This window comes from Mastigoproctus giganteus, chromosome 7, assembly GCF_048544385.1.
Source record: "Mastigoproctus giganteus isolate SK-2022 chromosome 7, ASM4854438v1, whole genome shotgun sequence".
NCBI lineage: Eukaryota > Metazoa > Arthropoda > Arachnida > Uropygi > Thelyphonidae > Mastigoproctus > Mastigoproctus giganteus.
Window position 1 is genome coordinate 89059991 of NC_143581.1, and position 24644 is coordinate 89084634.

General features: G+C 37.7%; 1 protein-coding gene across 1 annotated transcript in view; it reads right to left on the reverse strand.

Annotated features, from left to right (window-relative positions):
• LOC150083056 (leucine-rich repeat-containing protein 45-like) overlaps positions 1-24644 on the reverse strand; it is a 290375-nt gene that overhangs the window by 175541 nt on the left and 90190 nt on the right. Inside the window, exons 5-6 of the mRNA XM_090378378.1 lie at positions 23116-23186; positions 17248-17335 (exon numbers count right to left, since the gene is read on the reverse strand). Of these exons, the coding sequence (XP_090234504.1) occupies positions 17248-17335; positions 23116-23186 (159 nt within the window). The remainder of the gene's footprint in view (positions 1-17247; positions 17336-23115; positions 23187-24644) is intronic.

Here is a 24644-nt window from a genome sequence, read left to right on the forward strand (position 1 = left end):
TTTGTTTCTATATCCATTTTTTCTTGTATCATCATTGGCAGTTGTGTTTTCTGTACTGTTACTTTTGTGTTTGATTTTGGTAATGCTGAAGCAGGAGGAGGAGGAACCGATATTGAAATGGCAGCTGACTGAGATTTCTGAGCTCAGTAAATAGCGAGCAATGGGCATAAATGACTCTTTCAGTGGCATGGTCATTTCTGTTTGAGTTTCAATTGAACATTTATTGCTACCTTTTCAGCATATGTTGCCGTATTGCTATTTACCAGTTTAACTGCTTTTCTGGCCTCATAGTATGAGACGTTCAACTCTGCCTTTAGTCGTTGTTTCCTTTTCTTCCTTCCACCTCTGGCATGCTCTAGAGTAGGCAGGGTGTTTGCCTTGGCAGTTAATGCAGGTGGGTTTTGAAGCTTTACATGATGTTGTTTCATGGTCCTTTGAACCACAGCGGGCACAAGCAAGAACATAATGGAAGGCCATTTGTAATGTCCACATTTTTCTGGCACATGAAGCACCTTAACAGGTTTGGAACATATGGACATATTCAGCCAGCTTTTAACCTCATTAGAAAATTGTGGAAAATCAAGACAGGATGATGTTTCTAGTCGAGATTAGATTCATATCCATACATACAAACATTCGGTTTGCAGTTGTCACTACTTATGATTTCAGTTCTGAACAGATCTCTTCAGACACTTCAAGAAGATCCCATTCAGATATCAAACCTCGGGATAAGTTGGGTGTCTTATGGGGGTGTTACTGTTATTGGTATTCCCCCAATAAGGGTGGCATATAGGAGCTGTTCAGATCATTTATCACACTTTGTTTTCACAAGGATATCCCCAGAAGATAGCAGTTTTACAGATTTAGGGGAACCTACAGGCCTTCCAAACCCTTCTGAATAAAGAAAGGTGACATTTTCCCATAGGCTTCTCTCCGGTGGAATGAATTATCAGGTATATAGATGCTGGACCTGATATCATTTCTGTTCTGGACTCTTTGCTGAAGTGGTGGTTTCTGCACTCATGTTGATGGCTTCTGGTAGGGACCATATTGGGGACCCAGAATAAAGATTTACATTATCAGGATTTATATTAGTTTTTATTGTGGTTCAGTGCCGGGATCCCCACCCACCACAGAGTCCAAAGGGCTGCTCACTACCCAGCAAGTACTAAATGTGCTCGGGAGTGAGACACCAGGGCTACCCAGACACCACACACACTGCCGCCAGTCTGAATCCTGTCCCTTGGACCATGAGGGTAGTGGCATGGCATTGGCACAGCTGACCCTTGCAGGCAAACCCACTAACCAATTGATCCTAGCCAGGCTATCCAGGACCAACCGTCTTGCCAAAGCAGGAACCAAAGGTGTGTTGAAGCCGGAACCATCAACTAACAGATCCCCTTTCCGAATTTCCACAGGTTGCAGTACAAGGCAAACATGTCAGATTCCTATGATGTTAGTCTGGAACCTAGGCTGTGCTAATCTGGCGGACCAGCCGCGTCACTGGGAGGTCCCCTCACCACATACAGGTGCCCATGTCGAGGGGCTTTACTTATGCAAACATTAGAGGAAAGGGCTGAGTGGTCCACTCAATATTTATGGTTAAACTGTTGATGATGCTGCTCAGGTTGAGGACAAACTGAATAAGCATTTTGCATCTATACTCATACACAACGAATTCCTTAGGAAAGTGAATTTCAGAGTTTTATCAAACACTAACAGGGAGTTAAATGATTTTGTAATAACTGAGAGGAAAGTGGAAGAGAAATTGTTGAAGTTAAAGATAAGAAAGGCACCTGGGGTGGATGGAATCTCTCTAATTATATTAAGAAAGGAGGTAAGCAAACCCTTAGCCAAAATTATGAAAGCACCTTTGGATTCAGGGCAAGTACCTAGGTGCAAATGTATCCCCAAATTCAGAAAGGGTGGATCATAGGGTGACATATATAATTATAGATCTGTTAGCTTAACTTCTTTTCCAAGGAAAATAATGGAATCACTGGTAAAAAAAAAAGTAATGCAGGACCATGTAAACAGGACTGCAGCTATACTTCAGACACAGCATGTATTTGTTAAGGGGAAACCTTGTCTGACCAATTTGATTGGATACTATGATGCAGTCACAAGGGCAGGAACTGGATGCAAAAAATAATTTTAATATCATATACTTCAGGAAAGCCTTTGATACCATTGCACATAAAAGGCCGCTGTACAAATTAGAGCAGTGTGCATTCAAGGCAAGTTACTGCTATGGATAAAAGGATGGTTAAGTGGGAGAAGACAGAGAGTGGTTATCAATGGAGTCCTTAGGGTTCACTGCTGGGCCCACTGTTGTTTTCTATTTTCATTAATGATTCTTAATGTCCAAGTTTGCCGATGATATGAAAGTTGGCAGTGTGGTTAATGGCAGTAATAATGGTATGCTACTGCACAACAGGATCTAGAAAAATTAGGCAGATGGCAATTGATGTTTAACCTTAACAAATGCAAACTACTGCATATTAGTAGTAACCCCAGAGTAACATACCAACTGTGTGGTATTACACTCAGGGTAGTGGAAAATGAAAAAATACCTGGGGGGGGGGGTAATTTTGCAGTTGTTGGATATGAAGTTCTGTGAGCAGTGCAGACAGGCTGCCAGGACAGCTCATGGGGGTTTTGTCAATGATATACAAGAATTTTGCTAGCAAGGGATAAGAGGTTGCATTACAGATTAAAACACTGTATAAGATAATGGTCAGGCAGCACCTTGAGTACTGCATACAGGTCTGGAGGCCTCATTTTAGAAAGAATGTAGAGCTGCTGAAACAGATACAGAGAAGGGTAACAAAACTGAAGGGAATAAATGAGTGCTCCTACCAAAAATCAATTCTGCAAATTGCAGTGCCTGGAGACTAGGCACCTCCGAGGTTATCTGATTAAGGTGTTTAAGGCTTTAAATGGTTTGAGCAAGCTCAATGCTAATCAGATTCTTCCTCTTGTCAGACTATGCACATGAGAAGGCATAAAATCAAATTTAGGAATGATGGTTGTAGAATAGATGTGCAGAAGTTTGCCTTTAGCCAGGAGGTGGTTTATTGCCTGGAACAAAATTCCATCTGTTGTTGTGTAAGTAGATAGCTTAAATAAACTGAATGAAGAACTAGACAAACTCTTTGAAGGAATGGAAAGTTTAGATGGGAAGGGTGTTTTCTTTTTGGCTGATGCTGTATAAGCTTGCCTTCTTGCATCATTTTCCACTACTGATGCAAATATTAATATTTCTGTTCAGGGTGAATATATGAATTTACGTTATATCGCCCAGAAACTTATGAAAGGTTGGGAGGGGACCTATATATACCCCAATGAGAATGATGAACAACCAATGAAGGTGAAGAAAAATGAATTATAATAATGGAAATAAAAATATGGATACCAGTGAATTGTTCTGACTGCTCTGTTATCCATTCTGAAGATGAGAGAAATCGCAATAAAAGATATGGAAGGACATAATGTAATATGGGAAGAGGAGAGAACTCAAAGGGCTTATACCCAACAGTCTGAGAAAAATGCCTTAATACTCAGTTAAAACTCATTTGAATGTTGCATTTCTGTAACCACTCAAAGTCAAACTGAGTCTTGAAAGGCGTCTTTCAAGTGAGCAATAAAACGACACAGAGTAAAAAAATATGTGGAGGTCCTAAAGTCTCGAAACTTTATTAGACAGTTGGACAAACAACTTGAGTAGTTGAGACCCGCTAATTTTCGTAAAATCGGACAAATGCTAATAATTTAATAATTTATAGTCATTTTTTCCTTGTAGAGTATTTGCAATCTCATTATGGATTTAAAATAAGCTTTGCGGACTTTTCTGAAAAGGGTAGTATGGACTATTTTTAGAAATTTTAAAGGAATATCAAATTTTAGGAATATTATATTTTATTTTAAGGCAGAAGAATACTCTTATCTGGGGTTTTCTTCAGGAATGGCTGCATCCGGGTGTTGAAATTGCAATTATATGGAAGGGGGACAAAATAAAAAGCCAACTTTTGTCCTAAATCCTTGCATTAGCATTTGTCCGATTTTATGAAAATTAGCGGGTCTCGACTACTCAAGTTGTCTGTCCAAGTGCGCAATAAAACTTGATGAAATTGACCTCCAATATAAAAATATCATTTATCATTCAGGTTCACACTGTTTATGACTTTCTTTTAAATGCCTGGTCTATTTGAATGTTTATTCCATGATCTGTTATGTTTAACTGAAATGATGGGAAAGATTCCTACAGGGACTATTTACAAATTATATAGTGCAAGGGGGAAGTCCTGAATATCCCCAGGAAAGGTACTTAGTTATTCAAAAATTACATAATGTGGAGAATCAACCAAAGGTTTACAAAATATCATGAGGGGGACTCAAATGTTAGCAAGATTTTTTTTGTTAGCAAGATTGCCTTTTTCATCAGTTCTGTCAAGCCCCTTTGTTTAACAAACAGATTAAGAAATATGCCTTCCTGCACAAATCTAGCTCAATCTTCAAACTTTTTTTAAAATTTGTCTTCTACTTTAAAGTACAGGTAGTTCCCGACTTTACCAGTTAATTCGTTCCTAGTGCATGCTCGTAAAGTAGGAATTCATTACCTATAGACATAATGTTAAAAACAGAGGTTACGTTCTCAATGGAATTAGTTAGCAAATTAGTTTATGCTTAAACAATGATTGATTTATTCAAAGAAAGGGAAAACATAGCCTGTAAAATCAAGCAAATTATAATAATAAAAAAATTATTTATGACTTACAAATGTTAAAGAATGGCTATTCTTCATCATCATCGACTAAATGCACACTGGTTTGTTGCACAAGGAATCGTCTTCTTCAGAAATGCTTCAAGAGTTATTTGTTTCCAAGATAATCTGCTGTTTTCTTTATAAATTTCAATAGCATGCATAAGCATTTTTTAACGGAACACACAAATTGCAACTAACACGATTTGCAAGGAGTAACAAGTTTACAAAGCTTAAAAAAAAAAAGGAACAAAGAGAAGATTCTAAAATTTTATTTATATTTTTATAAGATTGATTTCAGTAAAGGGGAAACACATTTCACCATAATAACGTAAAAAAACCACACAATTTCAGCTATTGGTATTTTCCAAATGCAATAACATGGAGTTTATTATCCGTTTATAATTGCTTTCAGTAACAGAAAAGCCCAATAAACCGGAAAGTGCAAACTGTTTTTATTGTTTTATGGAAGTGCCCTCCAGAAATGTGCTTTAGAAAAATATCACAAAGCCATTCAAAATTGGTTCTTATGACAGAACATATGATGACGATGAAAGTGTAGTGCATTTTAATGATTTTAATTGATAATTAATGCAATTTACACTATAAAGACACTATAAAATTTATTTACACTATAAAAGCAACCTTACAAGAGAGTTATATAGCAATTTATATACAATTATATACAATTTACGCTATAAAAACAACCTTATAAGAGAGTTGTATAGCGAAAATTTCAACTTCCGAGGTCATGGAACGGATTACGAAAAAAAACAATGTGTTATTGGGTGCATATTACGATATTTTCACAATACAATGATGTCTCTGGAATGGATTAATATCGTAAAGCGGGGTGTAGTGTATTGTATAGCTATGCACGTGGTTTAAAATTGCAGTATTTATGAATGCTTAGCATTCATTTTTTGCAATTAATGTTCATATTTTCGATTCTGTTGATACTTGATACTTGAAAAAAAAAAAAAAAAAAAAAAACTCGTAAACCCGGAAACCTGTAAAGTGAAAACGTAAAGCAGGACTTGCCTGTATCAACTTAACAATGAAATTTTTGTTAAGTTGATACTTTAAAGTAGAAAATAAAATGAAATAATATAAAATAAAATACAATGAAATAAAATAAAGATATCAAATTTAATTATGTCTATTTATCCAAAATCAAATACTAAAATAATAGTTAACAGATATTTTAATACGTACTTTGCACCTGGTGCCCAATAACCAGAGAATCAAAGTCAGGTTCCAGCTACATAAGGGTCATTAAAAGATCTCATTTTGCTGTTATTTCCAATTGCTTTTCTATTTGTACAGAAGACTGTTGACTGAACTGAATTCCTTCTCAGTTAGACATGAAGTAGGGAAATCTAAAAAGAGCAACAATACATCCTTCCACGAGCATGGTACAGAGAGGACATTTTCTTGTTTTGCCAAAGTTGCACAATCCACCTTAGCTGAAATTGGCTTTACACTCCTCACTATGAAGAAATTCTAGTGATGAAGGTGTGTTCACAATGTACACACCTACATAGGTGTGTATGTTGTAAACTCATCACATCACAAGAATAAAATTTTCATTGAACACAACCAAATTACCAAAATTAACATTTGTGCAGCAATAGTAATGCGCGTGGAGTTGTGTATATATATTTCTCTCTTATAACAAGGTAAAAAAAAATGTGGCCTAAAAATATCACTCCAAAATTCAACATCTGTTAATTGGCCACTAAACAATACACAGTAGTGCTACCAGCTCCCCGATGTTTTGCTATTCTAAACTAGAAGGTTAGAGTGGATGTTATGTCTCATTTTAGAATATGGGTGTACCATTAAATTTTCTTGTATAACTATTTTAAAAAAATAAAAGAAAAATAAAATAAAAAAAATAACATTTTGCAATCTGGAAATATAAGAAAGCAGTTAGTAAATTGTATCAATTAGCATTAGTAGAGGCATTTGATGCAAGAAAGCAGGCTTATGTAGCATCAGCCAAAAAAAAAAAATAAAATAATAAAATAAAATAATAATAATAATAAATGAATAAATAAAAATAACCACTTCCACTTCACCCCTCTGTTCGTTCGAAATACCTGTCCAGCTGAGCCTTAAACTTATTTAGGCTATCAACTTCCACGACAAGGGATGGAAGTCTGTTCCACCAACCAACCATCCGCTGGCTACAGACAAATTTCCTCAAGTCTATCCTACATCTGTCTTTCCTCAATTAGAATTTATGCCCTCTCAGGTGATTATTCTGAGCAAGAGGAAGAATCCCATCAGCATTGAGCATGCTCAAACCATTCAAGGCTTTATACACCTCTATCAGATCACCTCGCTGGTGCCTAGTTTCCAGACACTGTAATTTGCAAAACTTAAGTTTCCAGACACTGTAATTTGCCTTTCTTCGTAAGAGCACCCCTTTGTTCCATTCACTAATCTTGTTGCCCTTCTCTGTACTCTTTCCAGCATCTCTACATCCTTCTTGAAATGTGGCCTCCAGACCTGTATACAGTACTCTAGGTGTGGCCTGACCATTGCCTTATACAAGGGTATAATCACCTCCTTATCCCTGCTAGAAAAATTCCTATATATCATTGACAATACACCATGGGCTACTCTTGCAGCCCGTCTGCACTGCTCAGAAAACTTCATATCTGCCTGCACAACCACTCCCAGGTCCCTTTCATGCTCTACCACTGTCAGTGTAGTACCACAGAGTTGATACGTTGCTCTGGGGTTGCTGTTTCCCATATGTAGTACTTTACATTTGTCAATGTTAAACTTCATTTGTCACCTCTCAGCCCATCTGCTCAACCTTTCCAGATCCTGTTGCAGTAGCATAGTGTCAGTAGTGTCCTTGACAACCCTGCCAACCTCCGTATCGTCTGCAAACTTGGACATTAAGCTTGATATACCATCATCAATATCATTTATAAATACAAAAAACAATAATGGACCCAATACTGAACCCTGAGGGACTCCACTAATAACATTAGTCCACGATGAGCAGTGTCCATTGATTACCACTCTCTGTCTTCTCCCCCTCAACCACCCCTTTATCCATAGCAGCAATTTGCCTCCAATGCCACAATGCTCCAATTTGTGCAGCAGTCTTCAATGTGCAACAGTATCAAAAGCCTTTCTAAGATCCAAGTATATAATAGCAAAGTTATTCCCTGCATCCAGTTCTTTTGTGACTGCATCGTAGTATCCAATCAAATTGGTCAGGCAAGACTTACCCTTAACAAAACCATGCTGTGACCGAGCTATAACTGAAGTCTTGTCTAGATGATCCTGCAGTGCTTCTTTAACCAGTGCCTCCATTAATTTTCCGGGAACAGAAGTTAAACTAACAGGTCTATAATTACTTGTGTCGCCCTTTGATCCTCCTTTGTGAATTGGGGTCACATTTGCACATCTCCAGTCCATGGGTACTTCCCCTGAGTCCAAGGAGAGCTTCCTAATTCATAATTATGGTTAAGGGTTTGCTTACTTCCTTTGCTGCCTCCTTTAATATAACTGGATAGATCCCATCCACCCCAGGTGCCTTTCTTGTGTTTATCTTCAACAATTTCTCCTCCACTTTACTCTCAGTTATTACAAGATTCTCTAGATTACTGTCAGAGTTGAATACACCTTTGGCATTCCCCTTGCTGAATAACTCCTCATGTGTGAATGTCGATGTAAAATATTCGTTTAGTTTGTTAGCTACCTGAGCAGGATCATCAACAGATAACCCATCGATATCAAGTGGACCAATCTGATTCATCCCCTTCCTTCTACAGTTTACATAAGTAAAGAACTCTTTGCTGCTTTTCTTTGCATCCCTTGCCAAAGATTTCTCGTAATCTGCCTTCGCCTGCCTAAACTCCTTTGTAACTTGGTTACAGATCAACTTGTATCTATCATAGGCTTCTGTGTCATGTGTTAATTTGTTTGTATCCCATGCATTTTTATTCTCTGCCATATGTCTCATTAGTTCATCTGACATCCACTTAGGCCTAAACCTTGAACAATATTTCTTAGTTGGTATGTAAAGCCTAGTAGCTTCAAAGATAAGTTCTTTGAATGCTTCCCATTTTGAATTTGCTGTTGGTAACATCATCAGTTGGTCCCACTGTATAGAATTTAAATACTGTCTCAGTCCATCGTAGTCGCCTTTACAAAAGCAATAACCCTTCCCTTTACCCCTGATGGTAGTTACCTCTTTGAGTAAATCCCACTTCAGCACACTGTGATCACTGCCACCTAGTGGTTCATTTACCTGCAGCATGAAGAATCACTACTGATAATCAAATCAAGAGTGTTACTCCCTCTAGTTGCCTCCCGAACACTGCTGATGTAGAAAACAATCATCCAATAAATCCACAAAAGCCTTGCTAGTGTGTGAGCCCCCAAATTCCAGTCAATATCTGGGAAATTAAAATCCCCCATTATAAGACTCTCTGATTTACTGGCCCACTCTATTTCCCTGTACAGTTTCTTATTATACTCATCAGAGCCATTAGGCCTATAGCACACTCCTACTCTCAATTTTGATCTCCCAATGCTTATGTCACACCAAACTGACTTGACACTGCACTGTCCAGCGATGTCGACTGGCTTCACTTCCTTGATCACATTTATTTTTAAGAATCCGTGCAAAGAAGGATTACATTTCCTCTCTTCATAAAATGTTTCCAGTACTATTTTGTCCTTTAAATCTTGCTAGATTGTAATGGACTTTATTCTCACAACAGAAAAAAACTTAACTTTTCAACAAGTTGCCCACCAGGTATTGTGCTACTTTCAAACAGAGGGCGTCATCAAAAGGATAATCAGTCATTTGTTTAAAATATGATTCTACCATGACAGTCTCCTCCTTTTTAAACAAATGACTGATATGAGTTGCCACATGGTACACAAAATCCAAGGAAGTGAAGCCAGTCGACATCGCTGGACAGTGCAGTGTCGAGTCAGTTTGGTGTGACATAAGCATTGGGAGATCAAAATTGAGAGTAGGAGTGTGCTATAGGCCTAATGACTCTGATGAGTATAATAAGAAACTGTTCGGAGAAATAGAGTGGGCCAGTAAATCAGAGAGTCTTATAATGGGGGATTTTAATTTCCCAGATATTGACTGGAATTTGGGGGCTGGTCACTCACACAGTAGCAAGGCTTTTGTGGATTTATTGGATGATTGTTTTCTACATCAGCATGTTCGGGAGGCAACTAGAGGGAGTAATACTCTTGATTTGATTATCAGTAGTGATTCTTCATGCATTCAGAATCTGCAGATAAATGAACCACTTGGTGGCAGTGATCACAGTGTGCTGAAGTGGGAGTTACTCAAAGAGGTAACTACCATTAGGGGTAAAGGGAAGGGGTATTGCTTTCGTAAAGGCGACTACAATGGACTGAGACAGTATTTAAATTCTATACAGTGGGATCAACTGATGATATTGCCAACAGCAAATTCAAAATGGGAAGCATTCAAAGAACTTATCGTGGAAGCTACTAGGCTTTACATACCAACTAAGAAATATTGTTCAAGGTTTAGGCCTAAATGGTTGTCAGATGAACTAATGAGGCATATGGCAGAGAAGAAAAATGCATGGGATACATACAAATTAACACGTGACACGGATGCCTATGATAGATACAAGTTGATCTGTAACCAAGTTACAAAGGAGGTTAGGCAGGCGAAGGCAGATTACGAGAGATCCTTGGCAAGGGATGCGAAGAAAAACAGCAAAGAGTTCTTTACTTATGTAAACTCTAGCAGGAAGGGGATGAATCAGATTGGTCCACTTGAGATCGATGGGTCAACTGTTGATGACCCTGCTCGGGTAGCTAACAAACTAAATGAATATTTTGCATCGACATTCACACATGAGGAGTTATTCAGCGAGGGGAATGCGAGAGGTGTATTCAACTCTAGCAGTAAGCTAGAGAATCTTGTAATAACTGAGAGCAAAGTGGAGGAGAAATTGTTGAAGATAAACACAAGAAAGGCACCTGGGGTGGATGGGATCTATCCAGTTATATTAAAGGAGGCAGCAAAGGAGGTAAGCAAACCCTTAGCCATAATTATGAGAGCTTCCTTGGACTCAGGGGAGGTACCCATTGACTGGAGATGTGCAAATGTGACCCCAATTCACAAAGGGGGATCAAAGGCTGACACAAGTAATTATAGACCTGTGAGTTTAACTTCTGTTCCCGGAAAATTAATGGAGGCACTGGTGAAAGAAGCACTGCAGGATCATCTAGACAAGACTTCAGTTATAGCTAGGACACAGCATGGTTTTGTTAAGGGGAAGTCTTGCCTGACCAATTTGATTGGATACTATGATGCAGTCACAAAAGAACTGGATGCAGGGAATAACTTTGATATTATATACTTGGATCTTAGAAAGGCTTTTGATACTGTTGCACATGGAAGACTGCTGCACAAATTGGAGCAGTGTGGCATTGGAGGCAAGTTGCTGCTATGGATAAAGGGGTGGTTGAGGGGGAGAAGACAGAGAGTGGTAATCAATGGACACTGCTCATCGTGGACTAATGTTATTAGTGGAGTCCCTCAGGGTTCAGTATTGGGGCCTTTATTGTTTTCTGTATTTATAAATGATATTGATGATGGTATATCAGGCTTAATGTCCAAGTTTGCAGACGATACAAAGGTTGGCAGGGTTGTCAAGGACACTACTGACACTATGCTGCTGCAACAGGATTTGGAAAGGTTGAGCAGATGGGCTTCGAGGTGGCAAATGAAGTTTAACATTGACAAATGTAAAGTACTACATATGGGAAACAGCAACCCCAGAGCAACGTATCAACTCTGTGGTACTACACTGACAGTGGTAGAGAATGAAAGGGACCTGGGGGTGGTGGTGCAGGCAGATATGAAGTTCTCTGAGCAGTGCAGACGAGCTGCAAGAGTAGCTCATGGTGTATTGTCAATGATATATAGAAATTTTTCTAGCAGGGATAAGGAGGTGATTATTCCCTTGTATAAGGCAATGGTCAGGCCACACCTAGAGTACTGTATACAGGCCTGGAGGCCTCATTTCAGGAAGGATGTAGAGCTGCTGGAACGAGTACAGAGAAGGGCAACTAGATTGGTGAATGGGACAAAGGTGTTCTCTTACGAAGAAAGGCTTAAGTTTTGCAAATTACAGTGTCTGGAAACTAGGCACCAGCGGGGTGATCTGATAGAGGTGTACAAAGCCTTGAATGGTTTGAGCATGCTCAATGCTGATGGGATTCTTCCTCTAGCTCAGAAAAATCACCTGAGAGGGCATAAATTCAAATTGAGGAAAGACAGATGTAGGATAAATGTGCGGAAATTTGCCTTTAGCCAGCGGGTGGTTGGTGGGTGGAACAGACTTCGAACAGAGGGGTGAAGTGGAAGTGGTTATTTTTATTTATTTATGTTACTTTTTTTTTTTTTTTTTTTTTTTTTTGGCTGATGCTGCATAAGCTTGCTTTCTTGCATCAAATGCCTCTACTAATGCTAATGCTAATGCTAATGCTAAATCAGAGTTTTAAAAGCTGTAATATACAGCTATTTGTTTTGTCTGAGTGGTCACTAGAGATTAACTGATGAGGAATGGGTTAGTTCTGAAACAGGCTGTCAGTCATGGTGACCTCTTCTTTAGCAAGCAGTCAGTTAAACTTTCGGGAAGGCCAACTGTTTGAAACTGCTGCAATACCAGAGCAGGTCATTACAAAGAAAAGTTTATTTTGCCATGAAAACTAAGACCATTGTATTCAAGTTGCACGAATTTAGAATAAAATTTAAGTGCATGCAGGAAATCTGAAAGAAGATTTACAATAAACAAACTAATTAAAAAGTATTAAATAATTTGATCCATGATTAACAAAAAGGCATTGTTGGCAAAAAGAAGACAAATTCTGTGTGTGTTCGGCATGCACTGTTATGAAGTCCTGGAAAACCTGTAACACAGCTTTCTCAATGATTCGAATTAGAAAAATCATCAGCATACAAAAAGATGTTAAACCATTTCCCTCAAAATCTAAGATGCAGAAATCTCTTGACAACAGGAAATTCAAATTCTCTTTTCAATTTCAGCATTTTTTGGAGAATAATCCAACTTTTCTAATCATGTGGTTTACAGATGAAATGCTTTTCATATTTATTTAATATATCCATTCCATAATGGAAACTCACTGCCACACCCAGCAATGCAATAAGTGCAATGTAGTTTTAGCTCACAGTATTACTGCACCAATTTTTTTCTTGATGATATGGTGATTGTTGATCATTAACCACATCTCCTCAAACAACATGCCACTCCTCCAAGTTATGAACACCCAAGTTGTTGACACCCAAGGTATGGGTGTCAACAATGACCAAACAAGTTTGACAGGAGAGGACTTGACAGAAAACAGCAATATGCTATCTAGTTATTCCTAGCTGGCATTTTCAACAATTGATGACTAATTGTTGGCTAATCAACCTTGTGTTTGGTTTCAGGCCACCAAACTCATGAAACTTTTTATATAATCTGCACGCAGACAGAAAGCAATAAATTTAATAGCTGTGAAAAGCACTGATGAAGAGTCTATACATAATATTTTAAGAGTCTATTAAAGATGGTTCTGAATGCCAGTGAAGCATGCACACGCATGGATACACACACACACACACATAAAAAGAGAAAAAAAAATCACATTACTTCTACTGTGTGGTACTAAACTCAGGCAAATGAAAAATGAAAAAGACTGGGGGGAGGGGGAATTGAGCAGTTAGATTATGAAGTTTTCTGAGCAGTGTGCAAACAGGCTGCCAGGCTAGCTCATGGGGTTTTGCCAATAATATACAAGAAATTTGCTATCAGGGATAAAGAATCAATTATCCCACGTACAAGACAATGGTTAGGCCACATCTTGTGTACTGTATATAGATCAGCAGGCCTCATTTTAATAAGGATCTAGATCTGCTGGAATGGGTGGAGAGAAGAGCAACAAGAACAAAAGGGGTGTCTTGCCAAGAAAGGCTTCAGTTCTGCAAATTACAGTGTCTGGAGAGTAGGCACCTGCAAGGTACTCTAAGTGATGTGTTTAAGGCTTTGAATCGATTGAGTAGGGTGTATGATGGCATTCTTGCTTTTGCTAGACTACACACATGAAGGGGCATAAATCCAAATTGAGGAACGATGATTGCAAGATAGATGTACAGAAGTTTGCCATCAGCAAACTGAAGGTGATTGACTGTTTATGGATAATTTGAATAAATTCAAATTATCCACTTGAGGAGAGGGATGGACAGGTGATGTGAGAAGTATTTTTTTTGGCTGATCCTTTATGAGCTTGCTTTCTTGCATCATTTTCCACTACTAATACTCTCCCAACATATATATAAGTTCTGAGATTGAGTGGTCAGGCACAGGAGTGCAGAAGCACATGCACTTTGAATGGACTATGGTTCGAGTTCATGTGATTGCTAAATATGGTTAATGATTGTATTCATTGTGAAAAATAATTAATTGCAAACTCTGCTGACTTGGTGTCCTTGGTGAAGTATAAACAAGAACATTTTTTTTAGTATAAAATTAAAAGTGGAGCATCTTTTTAATGAAAAAATCTGTATATTGAGTAGCACAAAATGTACTTCTAGTGCAGCTAATTTTTCCTTATTTTGGTAAATGCACATCCTGAATGTTCAACAGATGAATCAATATCAAATCCAATCCAGACATCCTAAAACATTTTAGGAAGGATGTAGAGTTGCTAGAATGAGTACAAAGAAGGGCAACAAGACTGGTGTGGCATGACCATTGCCTTATACAAGGGGATAATCACCTCCTTATCCCTGCTTGCAAAATTCCTGTATATCATTGACAAGACCCCCATGACCTACTGTGGCAGCCTGTCTGCACTGTTCAGAAAACTTCATATCTACACAATTATCCCCAGGTCTCTTTCATTCTCCACTACCCAGATGGTACATTTCTCTGGGGTTACTGCTACCTATGTGCAGTACTTTGCATTTGTCAATGTTAAACTTCAATGTTAAAACCACTTCTCAGCACATCTGCCCAACTTTTCCAGAGGGAGGTTATTTCCAAATGTTATAACCACCCCCCCTCAAAAAAAACCAACAAAGTACTATTTCGTGTATTTATTTTACTGACTAGAAACATTTTGTAAAGACTACCACTGATTTGATAAGGCTGGTTTTGAATTTCACCCCAAGGTGCTGCTAATCATTCCATTACTTCAGTTATTAATTCATTAAAAATCAATGAAATGGTGGAGGAAGTTGTTTATCTGGCTCTCCACTGTGAGCAATTTCATCTTGATGAAGGTGGCAGATCCATCTCATAAGAATCTTCATCACAAGCAATTTTTAAAGAAGTTGCTTATTCAGATAGTTGTCCAAAATAAAAACATTCTAGAAAAAAGCTATTGAATTCAGATGCAGAAGACAGTGAATTTCCATTCTCATTTTGTGACGAAAGGTGAGAATCTAAATAAGAAGAAAGACTTGTACTATAAAGTAACAAAAGTGTTAGAAGTGGGGTAAAAAAAGAAACAGTTTGGCATTTTGAGACATGCTCCTGAAAAAGAGGATTGCAGGACTGTGAAAGTTTCAAAACTAAGATTGTGAAAGTTTCAAGAAATGCCGCACACTAAATTCATGTTTTACCATGCGTGTGTGTGTGTGTGTGTGATTTGGTTTTTAGGAGAATTAGCAACTAAGGCCATATTGCTCCGGGAAATGTGGTGGTCATTCCCTGACCTTTCCGCATCCTCCATATTTGGTGGTGACGGGGTTTTACCATGCAGTTTTATATACTAGCTAAGACAAAAATAAGTTTTTGAATATCACATTTTGAATAGTAGCCATATTTTTGGATTTTAGAGGTGGATTATGTGGGGAAGACAGAAAAAATAATTCTGGACTGCAAAGGCTTAAAAGAGGGAAGAAGACTTTGACCAAGTAGGGGATTGTCTGCTGAAAACCAATTATAGCAGCATGAACATTGTAAAGCTCTTTACAGATGCACGTATTAGATGTAACACAACTTCAGATAATCCCAACAGAAATGCATCAGTGACTTAGGCCATTTTGCACTATATACAGGCGCCTCCGTAGCCAGGTGGGAAGGAGCAGCAGTGCGTAGCACACGCTTCTTGATTAGACCGGGGTTCGAGCCCGTCACCACCAAATACGAAGGATGTGGAAAGGTCACGAAATGACCACCGCATATCCCGGAGTAATATGGCCTTAGTTGCTAATGCTCCTAAAAATCAAATAACAAACAAACAAAAACAAACACTATATACATTATGTCTGCAAATTGCATGTATCCTGTGGTCAATTTGCCTGTTTGCTGGAAGAAAAACCCAGGTTTCTGGGAGGAAAAAACCATGCTCACACATCATTAATAGGATTTGAACTCAAGTATTTTCCACCCAGTGTGGGGGAGGATGCCAATTCTATCAACTGTGCCATACGTGAGGGCAACAGTGGCTGAACTACAATTTTATTGTTAAGTCTACAACGTGCATCTCTGAGGAACCTCATCTCTCAATGTATTTTTTATTCTCATGTATTCTTGTGGAATAGGAATAAAGGTGAGCCTTTATTCCTATTCTACATAAATTAAAGCTGTTTATAAGAATACTATTTTATATTCTTGCTGGTTTGAAGTAGTTATAATCAGTTCTCAGTGTGCATGTACTCCTTGGTGTTAGTATTTAATAAAAGAGTCTATTGAAAATGGATATCAACTGTTTATTTATCATATTACAAAATTATAATAGAGAGGCTGTTGTTACAAAGCATAATGGGAAGTAGGGAGGAAGAGTTAAAAATTCATATTACTTAATTTGTGAACAGTGATAGTAGCCATATAGTGCAAGGAAGCCACAGACTTTTGCTGCACTGGCTGGGGGGAAGGGAGGGAGTAGACAAGAAAATACAAATTATTTGCTTCCCTCCTCAAATAGGTTTATCCAAACTGTCAGCCTCAACCAACTGTGAAAGCAACCTGTTCCAGTTTTGTTTTAGCCAGTGAGGAACACCAGCTAAAAGAAAACTTTTTACAATCTAGTCTAAACCTCTTCCACTGTAATTTAAATTTATGCCCCTGAGTTCCGGACTTCTCCATAACTGTGAAAATTCCACCTTCATTCATTTTACTATCTCCTCTCAGAGTCTATAAACTTCAATCAGGTCATCTCTGAGGTGCCTGGTTGCCAAGCTCTGTAGCTCACATATAGTCTTTTCTCGTATGGTCACCCTTTTGCTGATCTCACCATGCAAGTTTCCCATCTTTGTACCCTTTTAAGAAGCTCAATGTCTTTTTTCAGATGAAGTCTCCATACTTGAACACAGTATTCCAGATGCGGTCTTACAATTGCCTTATAGCATACCACAGCCTAATTTGAAACACGATATGTACAATATATATAAAAACATGACTTCATAAAATGTAAAAGTGCAGCTTATTACAAAAAATTACCTTCAGAGCAGTATTTACTGTCAATCCTTCTGTGAAGATAGAAAATTTATCTGGTAGTAGTCCTAAGGCATTCCATTCTAAGCATAAACTGAAATTAAACATTCAATAAAAAAATAAAACAGTTTATTACTTGGAAACTAAAGTAGCATAAATAAATATTACTTGACTGTAGGAAGAACCAAATATTTCGCACAAACTTAATAAAATTTATACAGTTTTTCATTGCACAATTTTATGCAATGAAAATTGCATAAAATATATTCAAAGTACATTCAGGAAAAAAATATATTCTAGAAAAAACTGCATTTTGCACCATTTTTGCTTCCTCCCACTCACGAGTTTAAACTGCATGTACTTAGTTTTTTCAAATGAACTCACCAAAGCCAGATGTGGTTCCTAATATAATTCCTTCTGATCATAAAGCTATCTCTAAATATAGAACTTATTAATAGCCTTTTAGCTTCCTTAGGTACTATATACAATTTCAGAAAAGACATATGGATTGCTAAAATTAATGGTCTTTCCTAACCCCCTTAAATGACCTTCTCATCTCCAATAACATCAATTTCCTTTCTGCACCTTTATTTGCAATTCTTTGCAATATTGTGTATTCTCATGTCCCTTGAAGCAGACCTAAAATATCATTGTTGGTTCAACCACTAATCAGCTGAATAAAATTAAAATCCATGTTCCTTGTATTTTTCTCGAAACTAAACATTTCTGATTTTATCAGGTTTAAATAAATAAGAACTCACTGTAAAAAAAAAAAAAAAAAGTCTTCATTAAATATCATTTCTTCTATCAGCAGCAACTAGCATTACTCATGAAAGACCTAAGGCCATTCTGGCATCTGGACAACAGTTCCACTAATAACATTAGTTCAAGAAAACAAGTCCTCACTAATAATCACTCTCTGTCATTGCTACTCAATGATCCTTGTCCATACTGCTAAATTCTTCAATTTGTATAGCAGTCTTCCATGTGGAATTGCAACAAAACAAAAAAAAGTAAGGGGGGCTTGGCAGACTGTAAGTGGAAATAGACATCACTGCGATTTAAATTTGCATATTTGTGAAATGAATGAGTAAGTGTTCGGATGGTTTAGATCTTTTTACAGATAAGTTTGTTCTATTAGTTTGACTGTTCATGACATATTCAGTAGTAATTAAAGGTGGGGAGGATGGGAGGACATGGTATACGAAGTAATAAAATTTTTGGATATGATGTGCACAGCCTTAAATCCTTAATGAGGAGCATTACTCCCCCCCCCCCCTTCCTGTTCTGTCTTTTTTTTTTTTTTATACATTATACTCACCATTGTGCATATCTCTTATGTCTGAGGAATACCCCAAGTCTCTAATATACCATGTCCACATATTCTGACTTAGCCAGTACTTCAAATTCATCATAAATGTTTACTGTACTCCTAGCATCAGAATATGTGCACCCATTTTTGCTCTTAGTAATCCTAATAAAGAATGTATTTGCTGTCTCATGAGGAACCCCAGCAAGCCTATTAATCTCCAACACCCCTGTTGTGCAGGCTGCTACATGACAAGGCTCCCTTTCACCTCTGCCTACAACTGCTGTAAAATCTATTACTGTATATGCCCCCCAAGCTAGCAGTTTCCGATCCACATAACACTGTCTCAATAGCATTGGCAAATATTCTTGCATCCCTTCTATTTAAGTATATCCCATTCCTGTAAAAGGAGTCTCACCTGCTGATAAGCACAGATCACACTGAGAAAACTTCTAGAACTTCTCCAAGTCATGACCATCAACTCTGCTGAACTCTCTGAGCAGGGAGTCTGGCAAAGTTGAGAAGTAATTTCTTTCAGTGATCTACAACATCATATCTAAAAGTGAATTTAACAATGGCCAATCTTTTATTATCCTTGTTCCACCTTCCAGTAAAAGTATATTTCTACTTCATCCATTTTACTCATTTCCTATAAAATCTGATATAGCCTAATCAAGTTGCCCACATCCAAGGTTTCTAGCTGCCAAGCTCTGAATCCCACACCTTCTAAGCCATCACTCATAGGGAAAGATGCTTAGTGCTCCCTAGAATCTGGATGCCCTTTTTTGAACTCTATTGGTTTTATGTCATTTTTTGTATACAACTCCAGACTTGAATATAATATTCTGAGTGCAGTCTCCCCTCCTATTACCTTATATAGAGAAATAATGACTTTCCTTCTTGCAAAGGTTTAACAATTCATTCATATAACAAAATATGCACTCCTTGCCACCTGTTTATAATGCATAAATACCTTTACATATATTGTTACCCATCTTCACAGAAACACAAAAATTACACCTCCCTCCATAATCTATAAATTACTCTTGGGGTTCTGTTTCCCATGTCTAAGATCTTAGTTCTTGAAAAAGAACCTCGGCACTCACCCATTGACTACATCAGTCCACTCTGAAGGATACCCATTTATAACTACCTTCCATCTCCTGTACTACAGACATCTTCCTGATACAAATTTTCCTTGCATATCTATCTTCAGTTCATTAAAAAGGCCTCCAGAATCAGGAACTGGATAATTCATTTTTAATGCCACTAAACACTGACTCAAGACTGCATATATAACTTTATTTACAATAAAATAAAATAAAATATACTATACTATAAAAATATAAAAGTATATTTGAAAACTGCAATTAAAATAAAGTAAAATAAAAATGTATGTTACAATAATAAAATCAGTAAAAATCGCTAAAAAGATTAAAATCACTTAAAACCACTATACAAGAGCTTTCGGCAGCAACAGCTGCCTTCATCAACTGAAATGGTTATGGGCTATCCAACAATATATATATATATATACCTAATTGTATCCCAGCATGTCCACGATGCCACATGAGCATTACTTCCCGTGCACTGGAAAGAAACGGCTCGGGAATGAACCATTCTAAACTGCTCATCCCTCCCTAAAATGAGGGACTCGAAAAGCAGATGAATGCAACAACCCTTATCCCTATTAATGCTATATTGTCAGGACGAACATATTTGTAAGCCCTCTAGCCACTTCCAGTTCCAGAAACCCCCTAGTCGATAACCAACACTCCTTTGGCTGAAATACCATGCCCTGTTTCCCAAGCGTGTTTGGCTATGGCTGAGCTCCCATAATCTGCCATCTTGATGGCTCTATCATGTTCACCCAGGCGATCGCGTAATCTACGCTTTGTTTCTCCCACATAACACTCCCCACACTCTGGGCATTCAATCTCGTATATGACCCCACTGGTGTCACCGGTATCAATAGAATCTTTAATCCTCTGTGAAGTCTCCGACCAGGAAGCTGCACACAGCGTATCTGACACAAGAATAAAATACGTGCAATGGGTTCTGAAATACCCGGATAGTGGGGAATGTATGCAGTGGTCCTAGGTGTAAAAACATCCTTATAACAACCTACTGATGTCGTTTAAACAACCCTAAATAATGCCCTAGGGATAGAAACACATATTGAAGTCAGCCATAACCCGTCTAATCTTGTCATCCCTCTCCTCAGAGGAGGAACAATGTGACCCACCTTCCCCATCAAAGCTTTGACCACACTTTTCTTGTGGCCACCAGCCTGAGCCGATTTAAAGTGCGTGTACTGGCTGCAACACATAGGTTTTCTATACACCTTAGTTCTCAGGCATTGGCCTTCTCTGTACACATGCACATCAAGGAAAGGTAGGGCCCCCTCTGCCTGTACCTCCATGGTAAACTGAATGTAGGGTAAACCATCATTCAACCAACTGAGCATTTCATTATCCCGACCCCTCTCTTCTTGTGGCCACCAGAAGAGAGGTGGTGTATTACCGTAAAAGTGTCAATGACACTTTTACGGTAATACAGATTGTGCGCGGGTAGCTTTGGGAAGTGATGGTACTTTGGACTGTGAGGACATGTCTCAAGAAATCAGTTTATGTATGTCTAGTACCACTATGGTGTTTAGGAATATTATGTATCACCAGGTCTGCAGAGTGGCCATGGGTTTGCCCATTAGTGTGGTTATAGTCAATTTAGCTATGGAAGAGTTTGAAAATAGGATGCTGATGAACACTCCACCCCCCCCCCCAGTACGGGTGTGAAAGAGATATGTTGATGACACTTTACGGTAATACAGAGGGGTCAGAATAATGAAGTGCTCAGTTGGTGAATGATGGTTTGCCCTATATTTAGTTTACCATGGAGGTAGAGGTGGAGTGGGCCCTGCCTTGCCTTGATGTGTATGTGTACAGAGAAGGCCAATGCCTGAGAACTAAGGTTTATAGAAAACCTATGTGTGTCATGGCCAGTACATGCAATTTTAATCAGCTCAGGCCAGTGGCTCTAAGAAGAGTGTGGTCAAGGCTTTGATGGAAGGGTGGGTCACACTGTTCCTCCTCTGAAGAGAGGGTTGACGAGATTAGATGGGTTACAGCTGACTTCAAGATGGGTGGTTATCCCCCACGGCATTATTGAGGGTTGTTTAAAGGACATGAGTAGGGATTATAGGGATGTTTTTACACCTAGGGGCCACCACATACATTCCTTACTATCTGGGTATTTCAGAACCCGTTACACATATTTTACGCTCATGTCAGATACGCTGTGTGCAGCTTTCTGGTCGGAAACTTCACAAGATGGTGTCCAGGGTTAAAGATTCTATTGATACTAGTGACACCAGTGGGGTCATATACGAGATTGAATGCCCGGAGTGTGGGGAGTGTTATGTGGGAGACACAAAGAGTAGATTAAGCGATCGCCTGGGTGAACATGAGCTCAGCCATAGCCGAACAAGGTTGGGAAACAGGGCATGGCATTTCAGCCAAAGGAGCGTTGGTTGTCGACTAGGAGTTTCTGGAACTGGAAGTGGCTAGAGGGCTTACAAATATGTTCGTCCAGACAATATAGCATTAATAGGGATAAGGGTTGCCGCATTCATCCGCTTTCCGACTCCCTCATTTTAGGGAGGGATGAGCGGTTTAGAATGGTTTGTTCCCGAGCCGTTTCCGGCTCCAGTGTACAGGAAGTAATGCTCATGTGGTGTCGCGGACATACTGGGATACAATTAGGTATATAAATATATATATATATATATATATTGTTGGAGAGCCTGTAAGCATTTCAGCTGATGAAAGCAGCTGTTGCTGCCGAAAGCTCTTGTATAGTGGTTTTTTTTAAGTGATTTTAATCTTTTTAGCGATTTTTACTGATTTTATAATTGTAACATACATTTTTATTTTACTTTATTTTAATTGCAGTTTTCGAATATACTTTTATATTTTTACAGTATATTTTATTTTATTGTAAATAAAGTTATATATGCAATCTTGAGTCAGTGTTTAGTGGCATTAAAAAAAGAATTTTCTATCTTCAGTTTACATAATAAGCTGTCGTGGGGACTGTATTTTGTATGAAACTGTACTTCTAATAAGTGCATAAGGAGTTTGTCCTTCCCACCCAGTGGAACTTTCACTGAAATTTCGATGAAAGTTCAACTGGGCATTAATAAGGATTAACATTTTACAAATATAAATTTTGGTCATATTTTTGTATTATGGCTGTGGACTAAAATAAAACATATAAACTTGAAGTTTAGGAAAAGCAAACCAGAATCAGCATATTTAAGGGGGGAAAAAAACAAGATAAATCAGAAAAAATTTCTTGCCAGGTTAGGTCTTATTATCTGCACATAATTTTCTTGCCAATTGTACTTTCAACTATATTACAAATAATATATAAATATATGAATATAATAGTAAACAGTGCGCATTTTCATAGCTCCACATAAAAAGAGAGGTTTGCATATTCTTCTGCAAATTTAAAAGTAACTGAAATATCATTATGTCTTGTAAAAAAAATCTGTAAACACTTACTCTTGTAATGTATGATTATGTCGCAGTAATTGACCAAGTACATCTGCTCCCCGTCCTCGCAAATTGTTTCCCTAGAAATTATTAACTGACATAAGGGGAGAAAACACTACACTGCATTTGTAAAGTGAAAATTTCATGTAAAGAGATAAATGATCCAATATGCAGCACAGAGAAAATCTATAATGTAGTGATTCAAGAATACAGGCACAGAACTTGGAACTAGTAATTCAAACATATAATATTAATTGGCCATACATTGTAAGTTTTCTTTAATCTCTTGTTTGGCTGATAATTACAACAAATACAAATTAAAACCTGAATGTCTTCTAAGCAATACTGCAACAATGTGGACTTTCTTCCTGTAATGCAACACATGGCATTCTGTATATGTTATTCTTCATACCGCATTATACTTCTAATCGAGAGTAAGACTACTTCCCTAAGTCATAGTTTATTTGTCACCACCTTTCTCATAACCCTTACATTTTTTTGGTCTAAATACCTTAATATATTACTTTTAAAAAAATGTATTTCTGTTATGAAATAATTTTTTAAGGTAAAATATTGTAATACTTCTGTTTAAACAAGGAACATAAAAAATTATATGATATACCTTTCAATATAATTTCATTTTTACTTACACATACTGCATTCTCTTAATTATTAGAACATTTAAAGCTTCACAATATGCACAAGTAGCAAAAGTACATGGAATTAACAATATCTGTTATTTAAATGTAAGAAACATAAAATTAAACAATAAAATCTAGTAGCAGTAAAATAAGCAAACATCAATAACAAAATCAACTTAAGGTCCTTAAGTTAAGGTCCCTTAAGTAAAGACCTTCTTTCTAGATTTTAAGGAAGGGAATTAGTTTATTACATAGTCATGATCAAAGGTGGACATTATATTTTTACTAAAAAATGTAACCTAAAATCTATGTTACATCTAAAGTCGGTTTTGATTTAGCATAAGTTCTAGAAATTATTTTTAGCAAAGAGTTATTGAAGGCAGTCATAAAAATGAAAACAATACCTTCAAGGTTTATGAATATATAGTTTCATTAAAAAAAATGAAGCTAAGTTTGTGTTAGGGTTCTCAAAATGGATATTTACGATTTATGAATTATTTATGATTTATGAATTATCCAAACTCATTGTTATATAGGGTGAGCCATAAGTTATTTTACACTTTTAAACCTGAATATCATTAAATCGGGGCTTAGAGGGGAACAGGTATTCTGTGTGTTATCACACACTCAGTCTAAAACACTGATGGAACCAATAACTGTCTATTACAGAAGATTTAGGAGAAGTCCGGTTGGCCTGCCTCTCTAAAATCCATTCATGCACACCTTCTCGATGGTAAGCCCTGTTACGTCACTTAGGTTGCAACGAATGTGTAGAGTGATTCTCTTCAAGACGCCTGGTCAGCGTGAAGAGGAAAAGACCAAACCCTCCAGCATATGACAGCACGATGAAACAAATGGCCCTCAGTCCCCAGCGGCTTTCACTCCCCCTCTTACAGC